Consider the following 17,689-nt stretch of genomic DNA (forward strand, 5'->3'; position numbering starts at 1 on the left):
TGAGGAGCGAGGGCATTGTTGGGATCGCTCCCTGCCCAAACCCAGCGATGGCCCTGCAGAAGCCCGGCAGGCAGCAGTGGTTTCCTTCGTGTCGTCTGTGTGATTTGCAGCTGCTTGTCTTCATGGATCAATAACCGAAGGCAGATGGTTCAGTTAGCTGAGTGGATGGAGAGAGCTGCGCTGGATGAAGCGGGTTGTGGACTTGCACATGGCAGTATCCCAGGGCAGTCGGTGGCATTGTGGAGGGCAGAAATGGCCAACAAATTTGGTTCATTATCAGAGTTGATCTACCTACCGTACAATAGTCGGCACGGCTCTCTTCAATACTAACCTGATGCCTGCTTCCCATCCCTGCCCCGCTTTGGCCTCTTTCCTGCTCAGGCAAGTCGCCCTCGTGGGGACAGCTTGGGAAGACGGCACCGACGGAGACCCGGCGCTCTGGCTTCCGATCACGCTCTGCTTTTCTGATGAGTGGGGCCTTCCCCAGCGCCCCGCGGAGCACAGGGAGGGATTAGCGTCAGCCTGAGAGCAGGAAATCTTGCTGCTCTTGGCTGTAATTAGTTTTCAGACACCGTGCCACGGACCCCCATGCTCCAGTTGGTTTTGAGGGCAGAGGATAGAGGCAGTTGCTCTTTTGTCTGGGCTCTAATACTTGCTGGGTAGCGTTTTTGCTCTTTTGCCTGGAAACAATTATCTTGAAACATGTGTCTTACGTCTTCCTGTTGAAGGGTCTGACTCAAAGTGGTCTGCAGTCAACAGGAGTCTTTCCATCGACTGAAGCCAGCTTTGGATGAACGCATTTATTTCTAAAGCTTGCAGCTCTTGGCTGCCCAAGCACTAAAAAAACCTTCTTGCTCTTTGTGAAAATAAGAATGAAGGATTTAGCTTTTAAAGAGCTATTTGACTGTAAAAGCAAGAGAGGAAACCAGCTTCATTAATGTTGTGATAGCTTTTAGGAATTCCCCTAAGTACCGTTAGTGAGAGAACCCTGCTTTGGTTGCAGGATGCTCCAATTATGTGACAAAACTGGTGCGTCCCTCCTCCCGGTGAGGAACTGTCTCCAGGAAAAGGAACTAGCTCAGGGAACTTCTATTTGTATTTATTTTCTTGCAATCAAATAAAGGGCAAACCTCTCATTCATTCGCTGTCCAAGCCCGTTAGGTTTCCGCAGAGAGTGTTTAAAGCCGAAGTGCAGCGTGCCGGCTCTCTGAAACGGGAGTAACGCACCGAGAGCCGGTAAAATCTCGATGGTCTTCTGTGCAAACAGCTCACAGCACAACTGTCTGCAGCAGCAGGGCCTTAGCTGCAATCCTTCAGTAGTCCTTCCCAACGCTTCCTATCTCAGTAAGTGAGGCACCGCAGGAGACGTCGGCGTCTTCGGAGCCGGGCCTTGCCCCCGTCCCGACCCTGCCCGCGCAGGTGCCGGGCACGCAGCAGGGGAGGCGAGCGCTGCAGGCTGCGTGGCACGTTGTGCGTGTGCGGTCGGTGTCCTGCCCACGCAGCTGGCACATGCGGTGCTCGCGGCGCTGGAGTCGATTCCAACTCACAGGTAACCTTTGGACCTAGGCAGAGCGCACCTACGTAATCACACGCGGTTATCAGGGAGTCCAGCTGGACTCGGCTGAACTGCGCGCCCCGTGGTTTGGTTTTGTTGTTTCATCCTTTCGGCATTGCTCGCCTGCTCGTGGCCCCCCCGGCAGCTGGCAGCTCCCCTGCCAAGCGTGCGCGGCTCCTGTTGTTTTCCAGGCCCCGGGCACAGGTCGCTGTGGCTGCCGAGCCTTCACAGCAGGCTCGCTCTCCACATCGGTGGGGTAGGGATGGGAACTGCCCCGTCGTGCAGCCCCATGCCTCCTGGACAAGAGCTGTGCATTTTGCAGGATGAATAACGTTCTGCATGGGCATTGCGTTCGTGTTCCTGTTTCCAAAAGGCAGGGCTGGCTCCTTCTAAGCACGCCTGTGTCAGAGCACGCCATCTCTTTGGGATTTCACAGAACACGAAAGCTGCCTCGTGCAGGCCCGTTACACTGCTCGCTCCCCGTCCTTTCCTGTTTGTACTTCACGTGTCCTCTGAATCACTCTGTGTGAAATCACGGCTCTTGGTTTGCTCAGTGAAACTAATTAATGTAAACAGGCACCTTTAAAACGGAGGCCTCGTTGCCTCCTTGCGCTGCCAACTTGTGGGTTATGTTGGAGGAGAAGTCCCAGCTGGCCCGGCAGGAGAGCAGCGCGCCTGCAGAGACCCCTCTCTTCCACTCGCCTACTGCTGCGAAGCCTCGGGAGCTTTCTGTGAAAGTAGACTTCCAAAAGTATGTGACAGAGAACGCGAGGTGTGACCTAGCCTTGTGAGAGTGTGGTAATTTTTCTTAAAAAGTAACAGAAAATAACAGTTCTGCCTCCCCTTTGGTCAGGCGTTGAGCAAGGCACCAGGCTGTAATCGAGTTTAATTATGGTTTCAGGATGAATGTCAGATTTCAGTCCTTTCCCTAGTGAATAAGTGAGCGTAATTATACGCACCCAGCCCGTTTAGGTGCCGAGCCTAGCGGTGTGCGCGGTGCTGCACGGCCTGTGGTACGCCGAGGAGCTTTCGGAGGCTGCCCGGAGCTGCCTGTTGCGACCAAGTCCTTTTCCCACGCCGGGCTCACACCTGAGCACTCGCTGCCTCTGAAACGCAGGGTCTGGGACACGTGTTCAGGTGTGTAAAACACAGGGTCTGGGACACGTGTGACCCTCTGCGAGCTTCGAGGCGGTGACAGCAGCGGGTCGCGGATATCCCCGAGATCTCCCGGGTGGGTTCGGAGTCACCTTTTCCGCCCGCTGGCGCTTGGCTGGCAGAGCGGGCAGGAGAGCGTTATTTGCAGAAAGCGGATTTCAGCCTAAACCCTGCCCACAGAGCGCGGCGCTGGGGCGCTCTGCGTGCTGACGCACAGGAAGCGTCTAGGCCTAATGAGCAAACTTTTTAATTTTCCAGATGACCGAACAGAGGAAGCAGAAACAGCGCATCGGTCTCCTAGGACACCCTCCTCCCATGAATGTGAACCCACAGCAACCAGCGTAAGTCAGAAGGGTCACTTCTCCCTCTCGCAACGACGTGAATAATGCTAAACGAGTTCAGATCCAACCACTGAGGCTGCTTCTGTGTATGTTTAGTTCATTCTGTAAATACCCTGTTTTTATACTGTATGTATATGACTGCTACTATATAAAGTTTTGGGCATACGTATTGTAATTAGAACTGTTGGCACACGAAGGAGGGCAAACTTGTGCCAAAACTATCAAAATTGCCTTTTTATTGGAAGGACTAAAGAGAGCACCTGAATTGCACTTGAAAAGAATATTTGACTATGTGACATGTATTTTGTATTTAAAAAAAAAATAGAATAGCTAGTATTTATGTTTTTATACAATTGTGCAATATGAATTATGCAATCACAATATATTTGTAACTCCTGGATGTCCTAAAGGGAGTGCACATCTTTGAATCTGGTGTGTTAGTACAATGTAATAAATGGTATAAAATTACAGGTGTAAATGAGGCTGCTGCAAAATTGTGTTACTGGTGATTTTTCATACCCTTGGACATTTTTGTACCATGTGTGTAAATATCTTGCAATGCCATATCTGTTGCCTCTTCCTCCCAGAGATAACGCTGGGAACCCACGAGCTGTTAAATTGATATCAATTAAACCAAAACCTTACTTTGAAGCTTCCAGAGGAGGAAAACGGGAGGTATTTTTTCAAGTGATTTCTTCAAAGTACTGAGGCTAGAAGAGCTCAGATACCAATTTTTTTTAAATGCTAAGATTTCTTAAAGGGAACTTTTTATGCAAAATGAAGTTTAGGATGAGTATGCACTACTGGTGAGTCGGTGCAGTCTCTTACAGGCATTTTGTGCCATGACACCTGAGACCTATAACGAGGCTGTCCAGGCTTTGCATTCCTCAGTGTAGGATCCTTTCCTTTTGTTTTTTCGTTAGAGACCTCTGTGCCTGCTAAAGCTTCAGCAAACAGGCATTGCACCACCTGAAACGTGAACTATCCCGCTAGGACTGTAGCTGAGCACTGACATATGTAATACTCGTGAGAGAGCCACTCGTTGTGAGGTTGTTTTGTCCCACCCCTTTCTTTCTCTCTCCCCCTCCATTTGGTCACTTTCTTTGGTTTCTGATTCTAGAAAGTATGAGAGGAACTTCTTTTTTTTCTTCAATCTGTTGCATAGTTTTATACATGGACCTCATTTTACAAAAGCTAACTTCTCTGCAATACTGTCAACAAAAAAAAAAAAAAGAAAAAAGCTACAAACAGAGCTATGAAAATTTGTAAATGCATAATATAGGTATTTAAATAAATGATGCAAAATACTACGTGGTCACAGGCTGCTGGTGGTTTGTCCCCCCTCAGGGCTGGGGGTGGCTCTGCTTGGTCTCACGCTTGCCCAGGCGCCCTGGAAGCTGCTCCGAAGGGGCCTTGCAGGCAAGGATCGCGCTCGTCCGTGCCCAGCTCTGGGGGCAGAGGTGGGTCTGGAAATCGCAGAGCCAAGTCATCCCTCCTCCGGCAGAGGGGCACTGCCGCCCCAGCGGCCTCACGGGAACGCTCTCCAGTTTCTGACACTTCAGACTTGGACTGCTGATATTTTGGGCATGGCATCCTCCAGCTGAGGGGAAAAAAAAAAAGGGCTCCAGTTCCACGGTGTGTGCAGGAGCGCTGCTGACTGTCTGTTTGATGAAGATGTAGCAGGAACCACCTGGTACCATTAATCATCTTTAATCTGGTAAGCGAACACAACTGTCTGAAAAGGGCGCGTCTCCCTGCCACAGGTCATCGCAAAACACCAACCAAACGCATCCCACAGAGGAGGGGAATCCTGACCTGCAGCCTCCGAGCCAGAGATCTGCTGGTGATTCTGTGACTACTTCATCACACATCATTTCCATACGTATCCCAGTAAACGTTGCCTTCTCCTCTGCAGCCGCTGGCTTCCAGCAAGGTGCATGCACAGGGAACGTGACAGATGCAACTGCTATCAGGGGTTGTGCAATAAAGGGAGGAGGATTTCATTTTCTCTGAACAGTAGAGACATGCATCTGACTCACTTCTTCCCTTCGTGCCATCCGGGGATAAACACACACACGCAGCACTGTCAGGCTTCCTGGTGTTTCCCACAATTCAGGTGAGAGGGAGGAGGCTCCGCACTCGCGGGCGGGAGGCAGGAGAGCCTCCAGCAGGCATGAGCCTCGTGTGGGGCACGGACGTGCAGCCTTGCTTCATCTTTGCCTTAAAAAGGCAAAAATAGCAGGCGCTTCAGCGAGAGGCGCAGACCTCAGTCTGTGCAGTGATCCGTGCGACAACCAGCTGTGTAAAACCTGCTGTTTTCACGGGTGGTTGTCATTTCCCAGGAGATGCGGTGAGATGCAAAAAGCTTTTTCCCCCGAGCTCCAGCTGCAGCCGGGTGCCTGCAGCGAAGCGAAGCCCCCCTGGCGGCAGCGGGCAGGGGGCTGCGTGCCGGGGCCTGGGGCTGGTCCCGCGTCCCGGCCTGGCGGCGGTTCTGGTCGGCAGAGGAGGGCTGCTGTCTTCTGCCTGCCCTCCACCAACAAGCGTAGCACTCACTTCTGGAAATCCATTTTTATGACAAAATTTTGCCTATTCCCATCACGTTGTACTTTTCTCTTCTTGCTCCGTTTGGCTTCCAAGGCTTTTTGACTTTTCTCTCCAGCCTGGATCACCTGGGATGCGCGACCGCTGCGGCCGTGGCTGTGACAGCAGAGGGGGGGAGTGGACAAAGCCCCCAGCGTACGGCGCTCATGACCCCACAGATTTTGGGGTTCTTGCCTGTGTAGGGTTTTGGTTCAGGGCTGAGGGCTGGCACCTCGGGGCACCTGGTGACGGAGCTCCAGCAGAGCTGCCTCGGGGAGCAATTGGACTGCCGCCTTGTAGGGGTTCTTGTCCCCAAAAGCTGATTGTCTGTTGAAACTACAAAAACGTTTATTCACAATTTGTGGCCTTTAAAGTGAAAAAAAAATCTTCAAAACCTAAGACTAGACTCTAATGACACCCATGTGCTCTTTACATGGGCCTTTGCTGCCAGGACCTCAGAGGCCGAGTCCCTTGAGGCGCCATGGGATGCGGTACGAGGTTCCCGCTGGCCACCTCTGCAGATTTTGTAGTAGTTTTTCTCAGAAACGTCAGAAATGAGCTGTCATCCTGCTCGGGGAAACCTCCACAAACGGTGAGATGGGTGAGCACCGCTCACTTGGTGGAATAGCTCCAAATATCGGCACATTACTTCAAGGAACAGAACCGGCGCTGCCGACCGCAGCCAGAGGTGTGTGCGCAGGAGCCGACCTTCTCTTGATCAAACCCCCGGTTCCATGGTGGCCAGGAGGAGCGGCTCCTCCCTGCCCCCGTGCTTTCCCCTCAGCCCACAGCCGTGCGTGTCAGCGGTCTGCCGGAGGAGAGGAAGGGGAACCGGGCACCCCGGGGCTGGCTACGCAGAAGGAGGAGGGCTGCGGGGGCCGGGGGCCACCTGGGAGCATGGGAGCCAAGGTGGCTCCTGGCCAGACACGTGGGCCCCGCTCCGCTCCAGCTGCTACCCCCAGGACCCCTCCTGGAGGGCCTTTAGTTGGGTCGCACCTTCAGGAGAGTGGCGTGGACACGGCAGAGGGGGGCGGGAGGAAAGCAGGAAGGATTTTGAGATGCGGGACGAGGTGACTTGTGAGGAACTGGAATTGCGTGGTCTCGGAAACGGGGAGTGGGAGAGGAAGCAAGATTTCCCGAGTATTATCCGAGAGGATGCAACCACGTCTGCGGGGGATGTGAGGGGTAGAAACTGCCCAGCTGAGAGCCCAGGAGGTTTGGGTCCCTCACGGTGGAGAACTTTGTGACTGAAAACACTTCCCTGACCTCCAATAAAACTAACGATGCCGTGACACTTCCAGGTGGCAGTTTAAGGATTAGGTTAAAACTTGGGCGTTTCCACCGGTCTTGCAGGCATCTGTGATTGCTTAGCTTGGAATCTGATTTTTTTTAAAGCAGGACTGCTGTATCTGAAAGTTTGGGAATACAATTACTTCGTCTTAAACAAGAACTTTCATTCTGAGGTGAAAATGAAAGTGACCTTCCAAAGAGGAAGGAACAAAAAGAATCTACCAATTTTTCTAATAATGGAAAGTCCTCGAGGGGAAGGATCTCCGTGTATTTTTCAATTTGCATGAATGGCTGAATCTGTGGATGAGAATTTTCGTTGCTAATGAAGCGGGTGACATGCTAATCAAGGCGATGCAAATAACTGCTCAGAAAGCACAGCCCTAGCACCCTGGCCCCGAGACGGCTACAATGGCAAATCCTCGCCTTGTCCTCAATTTTGCAGCAAATTGGCACAGGGCAGGACAAAGGAGCCTGGATTACAGTCTCGGTGCTCGCGGCAGGGACTCGCGATGGGGCGCGTGTGATGGATACCTCGTTACATAATGGAGTCCTGATTGATACTTTGTCGGGAAAGTCATAATATAGCTCCCTATAACAATTCAACTTGTCTCCCAGAATGGGAAATGCTCCTACACACATGCTTAATAGGTTTTTTTAAATTGCCTATTGTATTTCTGAACAAGAGAAACTTATTTGGAGTACTTTCCCTTTTACGTTTTCAACATAAGCATCTGAAGACGTTGCCGTGTGTGTTCTGTGTGCCGCTGCAGGCCCCTTCGGCAGGCCGCTCTGGGGCCGCCCAACGCGCAGCGTTACAGCGGTGCTCGGGAAGTGCAGCAATGCACGAGTGTCCGAACCCAGACCGCACCGAGCAGCTGCTGCGGGACGGGGCACGACAGAGCTGTAACCCCACCAGCAGCTCACCGGGGGGGCTTTGTGTTCTCATCGGGGACCTCCTGCTTCGGAGCCGATGTGGCCGTGCTCTCCTGGGCTCTGACGGGCGTTCGGTCTTGAAAGGCAAATTTCCTGCCTCTCACCGGTGCGGAGTGCGACCTTTACGCTTAACGCAGTAAACGGCGTGACCCGTGTTCAACTTTGAACTTGGTCGGTGGAAGATGTTGGTATTTGGAGTCAAATCGGTATCAACACTCCGCCAGTGCGAGGCTGGCACTTTAACCGAGGGATAAATGATACCTCCGGGGGAGAGGCAGTATTTGTGTGTCCATTTTTTTATTTACTACCTTTCCAACCTTCTTTCAGACTAAACATGTTAATTTGATGAATGTCAAAACCACCCACAAGTAAACTGAGTTGTCCCATCCAGTAGGCTAATGTCAATTTGTTTTTAGTAACTAGCAAGGATGCTGGAAAACCCCTATAAAGATTTCATTTTTAACAAAAAGTACCAAAAACTCCACCAGTTTTGCATCACAAAGTAGTGGTTAAAGTAAAGATTTGAGTAAAGCAGCATGTCTGTGGTTTTTGTGGGTGGATGCATCTCGGAATGACTATCAATCTGTCAAAGGGGAGATCTGCATGTCATCTCTGCATATGACAAGCAAAATCTGCAGTGACAAATATCTTTCCAGTACTCGGCTACACTGTGAGCTTCATAACCTTACTGCCAGCCAGCAGAGTTAAGTCTTGTCAGCACAGGAACCCACTTTTTTTTTTTTTTTTTTTGACAGAGTTTAGAACTAACTGAGATAACCGAGGAAGGAAAGACAAATATGGAGCAATGCTCTGAAGATGCCATCAAACACCACAACCAGCATGCTTAGTCATATAGAAATTCAACTATGATACGTGCACAGGAGGTGCCATGCCAAGTAGCCGTATTAGACCAGCTAGCCTACTTCTGGCATGCTCTCACGAGTTTTTGGGACGCTTCTCTACTGTAGTTACATGTGTGAGTGGGACACCTGGAAATGAAATTGTATAAGGCTGGAATGGAAAATTAAAAAAAAAAAAATCAACTCTACCAAATCAAGGTAACTCTGGGGAAGTCTGAATACAGATGCAATTGGAACTGCAACTAGGATAGTTTGCAGAAAGAAAACAGAGAACACCGATCAATTTAGACCTCAGCTGCCGTAGGAGGATCCACAAAGCCTGCTGCGCTTTTGTTGCGTGTCGCGAGAGCGCAGTGGCAGCGCCTGGAGCGCGGTGCCCCGGCTGTGACACTGCTCAAAGCCGCTGCTGCAGCTCGGCTCCACTCGCAGCTGGAGCTGCTCCTTCCCGCGCTCGCTTCTCCGTGGGAAAGATGGAAGTGGTTTGTCCCAGTGCAACACAGCAAAAATTTCTGAAATTTCAAAAATAATCACGAGATGGGAAAACCATCCTGTGCCTAGCTGAAGTCACAATCCCAGGATGCATTCATTGTCTGTGTGAAAACAAGCTGACAGCTGGATAAATTGCCTTAGGCCAGGTGCTTCCCCAGGAGCACACGGAGCAGGAACAGCCAGACTTATTTCAAGTCAGCCTTTTCGTCCACAAGAGCTATCATCCTTCAGATTCATCTCGCAGCTTTCTCTCGCCCATTATTCCTGCTCTGCTGTCTGTTCTCACCCTGGCACTCCATCCTTTTCTTCCTTTTTTTTTTTCCTTTCTCTCTGTTGTCTCATTTCGGAATGACTTTGCAGCTCTCACTTGCACAGAGCACTTCCTTTGCCTGGAAATGGTACTCAGTCCTAAGGGAAAGGCTAGAATCGAAGCCTGTTTACTGGTGCTTTTTCAGATGATAATTTTGTTTTCACTTTCCATCCCTAGCACTAAGTAAATACACAGAGCGCTGAATCTGAAGGCAGCAGAGAGTGGAATTTCGTATCCGTTCCATGTGTTTCAATACGACTCTTAAAATAGTGAAGATGGCATGTTATGATTTCCATTTCACTTGTGTCCGTAATACTGTTTTTACACAACAGAGATGGAAACACAATCTGTTACGTCTGTAAGAAAGTTTTACTTATGAATGATAGGAGCAATGTAGTATGCAATTAAATTGCAGTGAGAAAATTGTATCCCCTCAGTGCTAGCATACCTGACAGTAGTTAAAATTTGCAGTTGGCCTCTATTTACACGCCATGGGAATCTTCACGGCAATTTAATCCCAGGATGATTCATTATTCGTGAACCAGCAGAACCATTACAATCCACTAGCACAGCTACCTGCAGGATCCAGACCACAGACTATCTCCCAGTGGTTCCCATCTCCGGCCCCATAACTGGTGGATAATCTGCCCCTCGTTTTCACCAAGAACCTGTCCCCGTGACCGCAGCTTTAGTGTGGACTTCGGCAATACATCCCAGTGACTAACTGCCTGAACCGCACTGCTTGTCTCCAGTTTGAATTTTCGCAGCCACTGAATCTCGTTCAAGTACGAAAGGTCATCCCTAGGGCTTAGGAGACTTGCACAGAGTGATCTGGATTGTGTTCACTTAGATCTAGAGCTGACAAGAGGCTTGGGTTATCTAAACCCAAAATGCAGAGCCTCAAAGCTCCAGACTCGTCCTGAAGACGCCCCAGAGCCTTCAGCTGCTCTGTGTCTGGCAGAGCGAGGACGAGAGCAAACAAAACCCTCCCGTGGGCACGGCCAGACAGGGGCGGATTGTCCGCAGGGAAACGCTGCGGGTGGGCCTGCCCTGAGCCTGCTCCCGACGGCGTGCGTCTGTGGCTGCCAACAGGAGCCTGCTCTTCTTTTTCCTGGAATTAGGAAGTGGGAGGAATACCAGGAAACGACATCCAAAGCCTGCTCCATGTAAATGCTGGGAAGAGAGTTGGAAGTGCAGGTTCCTCGCAGCGCCTTTGATGTCGGTGCCGCCAGGCCGCTCCCGGCTTCCCTCATGGCCTGCTGCTGATGCTCTGCAGGGCGCCAGCGGCGTGAGGGCACCCGGGCAGGGTGGCGGCATGGCAGGCCACACCGGGCAGGACAGCCTCATGGCTCCTCGGCTGCTGCCACCCACAAATGGCCGCCGGGCCTTCGTGCTTGCTGTGCGCCCCGGGCCCTCCTCCTTGCTGCGCGCCGCCGGCCCTCTCTGAAGCGTGACCGGCAGGTGCGGGGCACCGGGGTGGCTGCGAAAGAGCTCGGCAGGCCCCAGCAGGGGCTGGTGAGATCCCAGGAGTGCGGGCACGCACCGAGGGCAAGCCATGTGGGAAATACGCAGCTTTCCTGAAGTGTGTGAAGCACGGGGGTGTGAGCACATGCAGGCCCCGTGCCAGGCTCCCGGTGCTGACTGAGACCCAGCGCCTGCGTCACCCTCTCCGTCCACCAAAAAGCACCGCCGGACTGTGCCTGAGACCTGCTCCTAGACACCTGCCTGCTGTCCCAGCTCCTCAGTTCCTGTTCATGGCCCTACCCGGGCAATCTGTGCTTCAACAACACCCAGGGCCCCGCAACTTGCACGCACCCAAGCCCCTGCCCGCGTGAGCGGGCGTGTTCCCAGAGATGGGACAGGGAGCGGACCTGCGTGCAGTTGCTGTTTGAGTGAATATGGATTAAATATAGTTACCATAGCCTGGGGCAGGCATGGGCAGTGGTTTCAGTAGCGCAGAGCAGTGTGCCAGCCGATCTCACCCGGGGGAAAAGAGTGTCAGATGGTCCAAAGCAGGACACGTGCCAGGGGAAGGCAGGCGCGCCAGTCTCAGGGATGCCTCGGTACCCAGAGCTTTCATGCACTCGCTACCTTCGTGGCTGCGCTGTGCAGCCACCCTTCTCCTCCCGTTCCCCGCCTGGGAAGCCCAGACCCCAATTTTGTGGCTTGAGTGGGTGACAACACGGTGAGAACTGAAACTCTCAGATTTTTGCTTTCAGACCTTTTGTGAGACTAGTCCCTAGCTCAGACTTTCTGTGGATCTAGTACTCAGCCTGGCAGGACAGCAGGGAGAAGCCTTACTCCCTACCCATATCCTCACCCTATTTATGGGCAACCCCGCAAAAGGGAAGGTTACCTGCCTGTAAAATACCTGCAGTGCTACCCCCAGCCTCTCCCAGCTGCACTCTTTGGGAAAGCAGGGTTATCTCAGCCTATGCCAAAACCAGATTTTTTAAACTGGAAAAATAAATAGGCAGAACATTAAGCTTTCCTGAACCAAAAAAGCAGAGGTGGTGCATTAAATCGTGCAAGAGCAAGCCGGGCAGACAGGATGAATCAGAGGGACCAGTGACAACACGGAGGAGGAAAGCCCTTCTGGCAGCGTGCCACGATGAGGCAGAGCTCCTATTGCGTGCATTCCCGCAGCATCCTACCCACCCACCTGACAAACCCTTTCAGTCAACAATGAATAACAGTGGGAAGCCGACGACCAAAGTCCTTCATCTGGCAGCTCAGTTGTCTCATTTGGGGTGAATATTAAACACGCTATCTGAAAATAAATTGCTCTCAAATTCTGAGTTATCGCATTTTGGCTTGCCTGGGGTAGACCTGTGATTCAAGCCTCTCGTTTGTGAATGGGAAGCGTGCATAACGCGTGACCCTATATTAGCAGAAGAGAAATGTAAGGTTGCCACCTCCAGAAAGGAAAAGCACCTGCTTGCAGTTACAGACGCACTCAAGCACACAGGTCAGCTGTGGTGCTGAGCCCGGTGCCCCAAGGCAGGCCGGCAGCAGGCACCGCGCAGCGCCCCGTCCGTGGGCTGCCTGTCCCCGCTGCGCACAGCTGCTGGCCCGCCCGCGGACCTTCGTCCGGCGTGTTTACTGTAACCACAAGATGACCAGTGTGCATAAATTACTGTATTTACACTGCGTTACACCATTACTAGGTGGTCCTTGGAACGAGCTTCGCTTTTAACTCAAAATCGAGATAGAAATAATTTAAATCATTAACCCGAGAGTCCTGCCTAAACAAATACATCACGGTCTCCCAACGCATACGCCGATGAGCGTGCCCAAGCCCTCAGGGAAGCGCTGTGAAAGGAGAGGGCCCCTCCTGCCCTCTCCCCGCTGTGGCGGGGCCGTGCTGCGGGCTGTCCCCGTGCCGCAGCGGTGACCGTAAAGGTTAAGGCCGGCGCAGGCTGCTGTACCCAGTGGCACCGCTCGGCCGGGCTGCGCCGGCTAATTGCCACCGACCCCGTGACAATGAGGTAATGTCTCTGACTCCCGGGTCAGATAAATACCACTCATTTTAGAACCACCAGACACGTTACTGAAAAACAGATAGGAAACAACCAAAAGTCCCCCGATCGGCTGAATACAAGCTCTACTACGACTATTACTCCAGGCCTTAATTTGAATGCTCGTGTTTTTCCTCCTAACAGACATTAAGATGCAGCCGCAGAACGTGCCCAGGGATGCTCGTATTGGTTTGCAGCTCACATTTTAACTCAACTGTTTTTTTTTTTTTTCCCCACTCCAGCCGTTAACTCGGCAATGTTAATTTGCCTGGCACTTTGCACCAGCTGCACAAAAGCTATTTATATAGGAAACGGGCAAATATTTTCTACACCTTCTTTGACCTTCTCCCACATTCCTCTACTACCAATTTCTTTTCTGCACGTTTTGGTGGTAAGGGAGATTCCTTGCTTTGGACGGTGGGTGTAGACCTCTGCCGTGTTTCTGCACATACCCATCACCTGTGCACCGGCACCAGTGGTATTTGGGGCTGTCTTGCATGACTGCAAGAGTTTCCTGCTGAACACAAAGATGCACAACCGATCCACTTTTTTTGCATCTGTTTGTCTTCTAAAAATGCTTTTCAGCTGCTAACAGCTCTAGAGAAGTTTCACGTTCTTGTGCAGCACGTCTGTTTTGTTCTGTCATCTAGCATTGTTCGTTATTAGTCACTCCTTTGGTAGGGAACGCTGGGTTACCCGCACGGAGGCTGGTGCTGACCTTCTGTGCACGAGCCTGAGCACAGGCGTGCCGCTCTGCCTTCCTTCCTCGCAGGCGAGCCACCCTGCGGGGACAGCCGATTCTAGACCCAGAAAATGTGTTTACTATAAAAAGCGGCCATTAAATAGAAGAATTGGCACAACAAACGTGCAAGCATTGAGAAAAGTCATTGGTACGTATGGCAACCGCTTGTTGAAACATTTTAAAAGAAAGCTTTAAAACTTCCATTTTCAGATCAGACATTTACCTTACAAAATCTCCAAAAGTACTTTTCCTAAATGTAAGTTACCAAGTACCAAGGAAAAGAACCAAAACGAGTGCAGCTCCACCAGCTCCACTCACTTCTGCATTCACTTAGGAGGAGGCCGGATGAGAGGTTGTTTTGCACGGAGCAGGGCAATACTGCGCAGCAGATTCGGGAACTGGCCAACCCCACAAGGTCGTACTGCTCAGACAGGACATGCAGGGCATAAGCAGGAACTCAAAGACCAAGCCCCGCGAGGTTCTTCATTTACTGATCTGGCAAGAGACGCCTGCCCATGCAAACCTAGGCTTTAATACTCTGGTGGTTATTTTGAGGGGAAAAGGCAGTGGCAGTTTCTTCAAAATCCCTTGATGTCTCAGTCGTGTGAAAATACTGAAATGGCAGAAAAATCTTCCCCCCCAGCCTGGCACAACCTGGACGTTTGACTTAAAAAATGAGTGTGCTGGTTTTATTTTTGTTGTTGTGTTGTTTTTGTCCCCCCCATTTGATTCTTGTTAATAATCATTGTCCTTTCCCTTATTACTGGAACAAGCACGAGCACATTTGAATTACGTTACACTGTTTTAAAGAGAAATCATTTCACATGCTTTCACTATGCATAGTCCCTCTCAAAGGATGTTTACATAAAGCACAACTTAAACACCAAGCATATTTTAAGATACTAAGAGATGGGACAACTTTTCTGCACCATTTTATTGAAGAAATACAAGACCTACAGCAGATTTGGGGGCACTGAATCAAACACCATGAAAGGTTTCTTTCCTAAAGGAAACAAGACATGGATGGAGCAAAGGTGCTAAGTTACGGATTTCTGCTGAACCAAGCCTATCAGCTGGGGCTAAATAACTTCTGACCAGCGCCGAATGCAACTAATGGACATTGGCACATTGGTCATAACGCTGTGGCAATAAATCTGCCACTAGCTGCAGACGCATAAACCCTGCCCTCACGATGTAAGGACTGTCTGGAAAATCACATCTCTGCCCAGCCCTGAGCCAAGCGGATCAGCAGACACTCGGGCAAATGCAGTTCTGCGCTGATACACAGTAAGCTAAAAGATAATGGCCTAACGAGCAGGTTTTTTCACAAACAAGTTAAAAAAGTTAAGTAATTAGCTACAAAATGTTAAAAAGCAAGGATGTTAGTTTCTGAAAAGTGGAGTTCTAACGCAACTTTTTTTTTTTTTAGTGTGAAAAGTAAAACTCAGTGTAATTACAGGCATAACATTTGAATATTATGCAAGTGCATGCTTAGGCCTTTTGGAAAGAACAAGGTCTCACATGTTCTTCTATTTTAAATGCCTGCCGCAGCTCCTGAAATCTACGGGGAACGTGCTTAGCAAAAGGTGAGCTCAACATCTCTAAAATAACACCCTTGCCACGATTGTACTCAAAAATTAAAGCCGTGCCGGTGCTCAGCACACGATGCACGTTCACAGGTGGTTACCTGGACGCCCAGGCTGGCTTAGCGGAGCTGCAGTGTGACATTTCCTCCTCTGTGCACTTCTGATGATTCCATGGTTTAAAAAATAAAATTCTGAAGATGTTTTATTTTATCCTAAAACGAATGCAGGAAGCTCAGCTCATAGGAGAACCTGCAGCGGGCTCCAGGGCTGCAGCGTGCTGCGAAGCAGTGCTACCTGCCTGATAATGGGATTGTTGTTTTTTTTTTATTATTATTACTTTATTTAAACACAAAGCAGCCTGCTCACCAGAGGTCATCTGAAATCTGTTTGCGATCCCTCGCTACAAAGGCTAACCACATCCTGGCATAAGAATGTTGTTTCATAAACAGAAAGCACACACAAACTCAGCAGCACTATTCAGCCCGGTCCAGCTGTCATACGTTGGTTTATTACTTATTTTTATCCCCCGCGCTAAGCCAGAACTCGGCCCGGGGTTTTCACCGGCCCCGTGCCCGGGTCTAAAGGGAGCCGGGTGTGCAGAGAGCCGGCTGACGGACGAGACAGCGGGGCAGGGACGGAGGGAAGGAGGCAGGGAAGGGAGGAGGACGGAGGGCCGGCGGCAGGGAGATCCGGGCCCGGCCCCCCCCTCGCCGCGGAGCCGCCGCATTCCCAGCCGCGCCGCCCTGCCAAGGCACGTCGCTGCCGGCCGGAGGGAGCAGCCTGGAAACCCCCGCGGCGGCGGCTGCCAGCCGCCATCGGGCCGGGCCGGGCCGGGCGGCAGCGGCGGCAGGAAGGCCGGCGGACACGGGCGGTGCGGCCCTGCCCGCGGGGGAGGCCCTGGCCGCCCGCCCGGCCCTGACGCGCCCTGGCCGCCCGCCCGGCCCGGCCCGGCCCGGCCCCGCCGCAGCCGCCAGCCGCCAGCCGGGCCGCGAGGGGCCGGGGCCGGCGGGGGCGCCGCGCGGCGCCGCCTCCTCCTTCCCCTTCCCTCCCCGCTCACGTTCCCCTCCGCATGGCCCGGCACGGCCCGGCACGGCTCGGCTCGGCTCGGCTCGGCTCGGCACGCCCCGCAGGCGGCGCCGCGAGGCCCGGGCCCTGCCCCTGCCCTGCCATGCCCTGGCCGAGCCGGGCAGAGCCGTGCCGGGCTGCTGGGCCTCGCCTCGGGGCTGCCCCCCGGCGCTAAAAGCCCTCACCGTGTGCCCAAGTCGATTCGTCCCCCCGCGGGGTTGCACGCTGATGGGAATTAGCGCCACCCCCCCGCCACCTTTGATTATTATTTTTTTTTAATAAATTCTGTCAGTTTTGCATCGGGAGCCCTGAGGACGTGGCCAGCCGGTGCACAGCGTTCTGCTCTGGGACCTGCAGGGATGGCTGGAAGTGTCTGTGGGGTTCTTACCTATAGCCAAACGTGGGCTGCTCCGCGCTGCCCGCCGGTGTGAGGAGCTGCGCGGGGAGGTGCCCGGGGCACCCCGCCGTCCTCCTGCCAGACCCAGCACAACTTAACAAACCCAGCGCAGCCTCCCTCACCTGGCTGTGCCCGCTGTCCGCCCGCCTCTCCGGGTCCCTCTCAGCACCACTCTTTTATTTTCCCCGCCTGCGTACAGCATCTGGCACAGTGAAGCCCCGGATAATTACCACAGGGAAACACTGACAAACGACCATTTCTGTGGTTGCGAAATCAAGAACTGAAAGGTTCGGAGATGCCTGTGCAAAATTAAGTTGACTTATCTTTGGGCATGAATTAGAAACCTCGTTAGATAATCACGTCCTGCTTTTTCCACTGGAGCCCTGTCTTGTTTAGGGAACGGAGTGGACAGCCTTCACTTAATGAAGCATTAATGAAGCGTTTCCCAGTATTCTGCTTTAGTTTTTTTTTTTTTTTTTTCTTTGTAGTGCAGCGTGTGGCTTGAGGCCCTAAAAGCCAAGGTGCTTCAGACCCGGCTGGGAGGCAGGGTGAGTCGCATCACCCCGGGCCTCGGTGAGGTGCATGTAGGAGCGTGCAGGTCTGCTGCCGCGGAGCTGCTGGTGTGCGGTGGCAGGAGCGGACCAGTGGTCTGCTGTGTGCTGGTGGGTGTCAGCGGCGGGCAGGATGCCCTGCCAGGAGGCTTCGTGGACACTTGTGACAGCAGAGGAGCGGTGGTGCCCGCTCTGAGCTCTGAACGGGAGCTTTGTTCTGTGCAACGTAGGACTTGGGAACATTGGGAGTCTGCCTTGCAGACTGTTCTCATCCCTCCTCACTCATGGCTGTTTGCGCTAACATCCTTGCCCAGCTG

At 52.3% G+C, this 17,689-nt stretch overlaps 1 protein-coding gene across 7 annotated transcripts in view; it reads left to right on the forward strand.

Annotated features, from left to right (window-relative positions):
• ITPR1 (inositol 1,4,5-trisphosphate receptor type 1) overlaps nucleotides 1–3,525 on the forward strand; it is a 169,406-nt gene extending 165,881 nt beyond the window's left edge. For all 7 annotated transcript variants that reach the window (XM_040569062.1, XM_040569063.1, XM_040569064.1 and 4 more), the window contains one exon: nucleotides 2,969–3,525. In XM_040569062.1, coding sequence (XP_040424996.1) covers nucleotides 2,969–3,055 — 87 coding nt within the window. In that variant the 3' untranslated portion in view covers nucleotides 3,056–3,525. The remainder of the gene's footprint in view (nucleotides 1–2,968) is intronic.
• Nucleotides 3,526–17,689: the final 14,164 nt, after the last annotated feature.

This window comes from Cygnus olor, chromosome 10 (genome assembly GCF_009769625.2).
Source record: "Cygnus olor isolate bCygOlo1 chromosome 10, bCygOlo1.pri.v2, whole genome shotgun sequence".
Lineage (NCBI taxonomy): Eukaryota > Metazoa > Chordata > Aves > Anseriformes > Anatidae > Cygnus > Cygnus olor.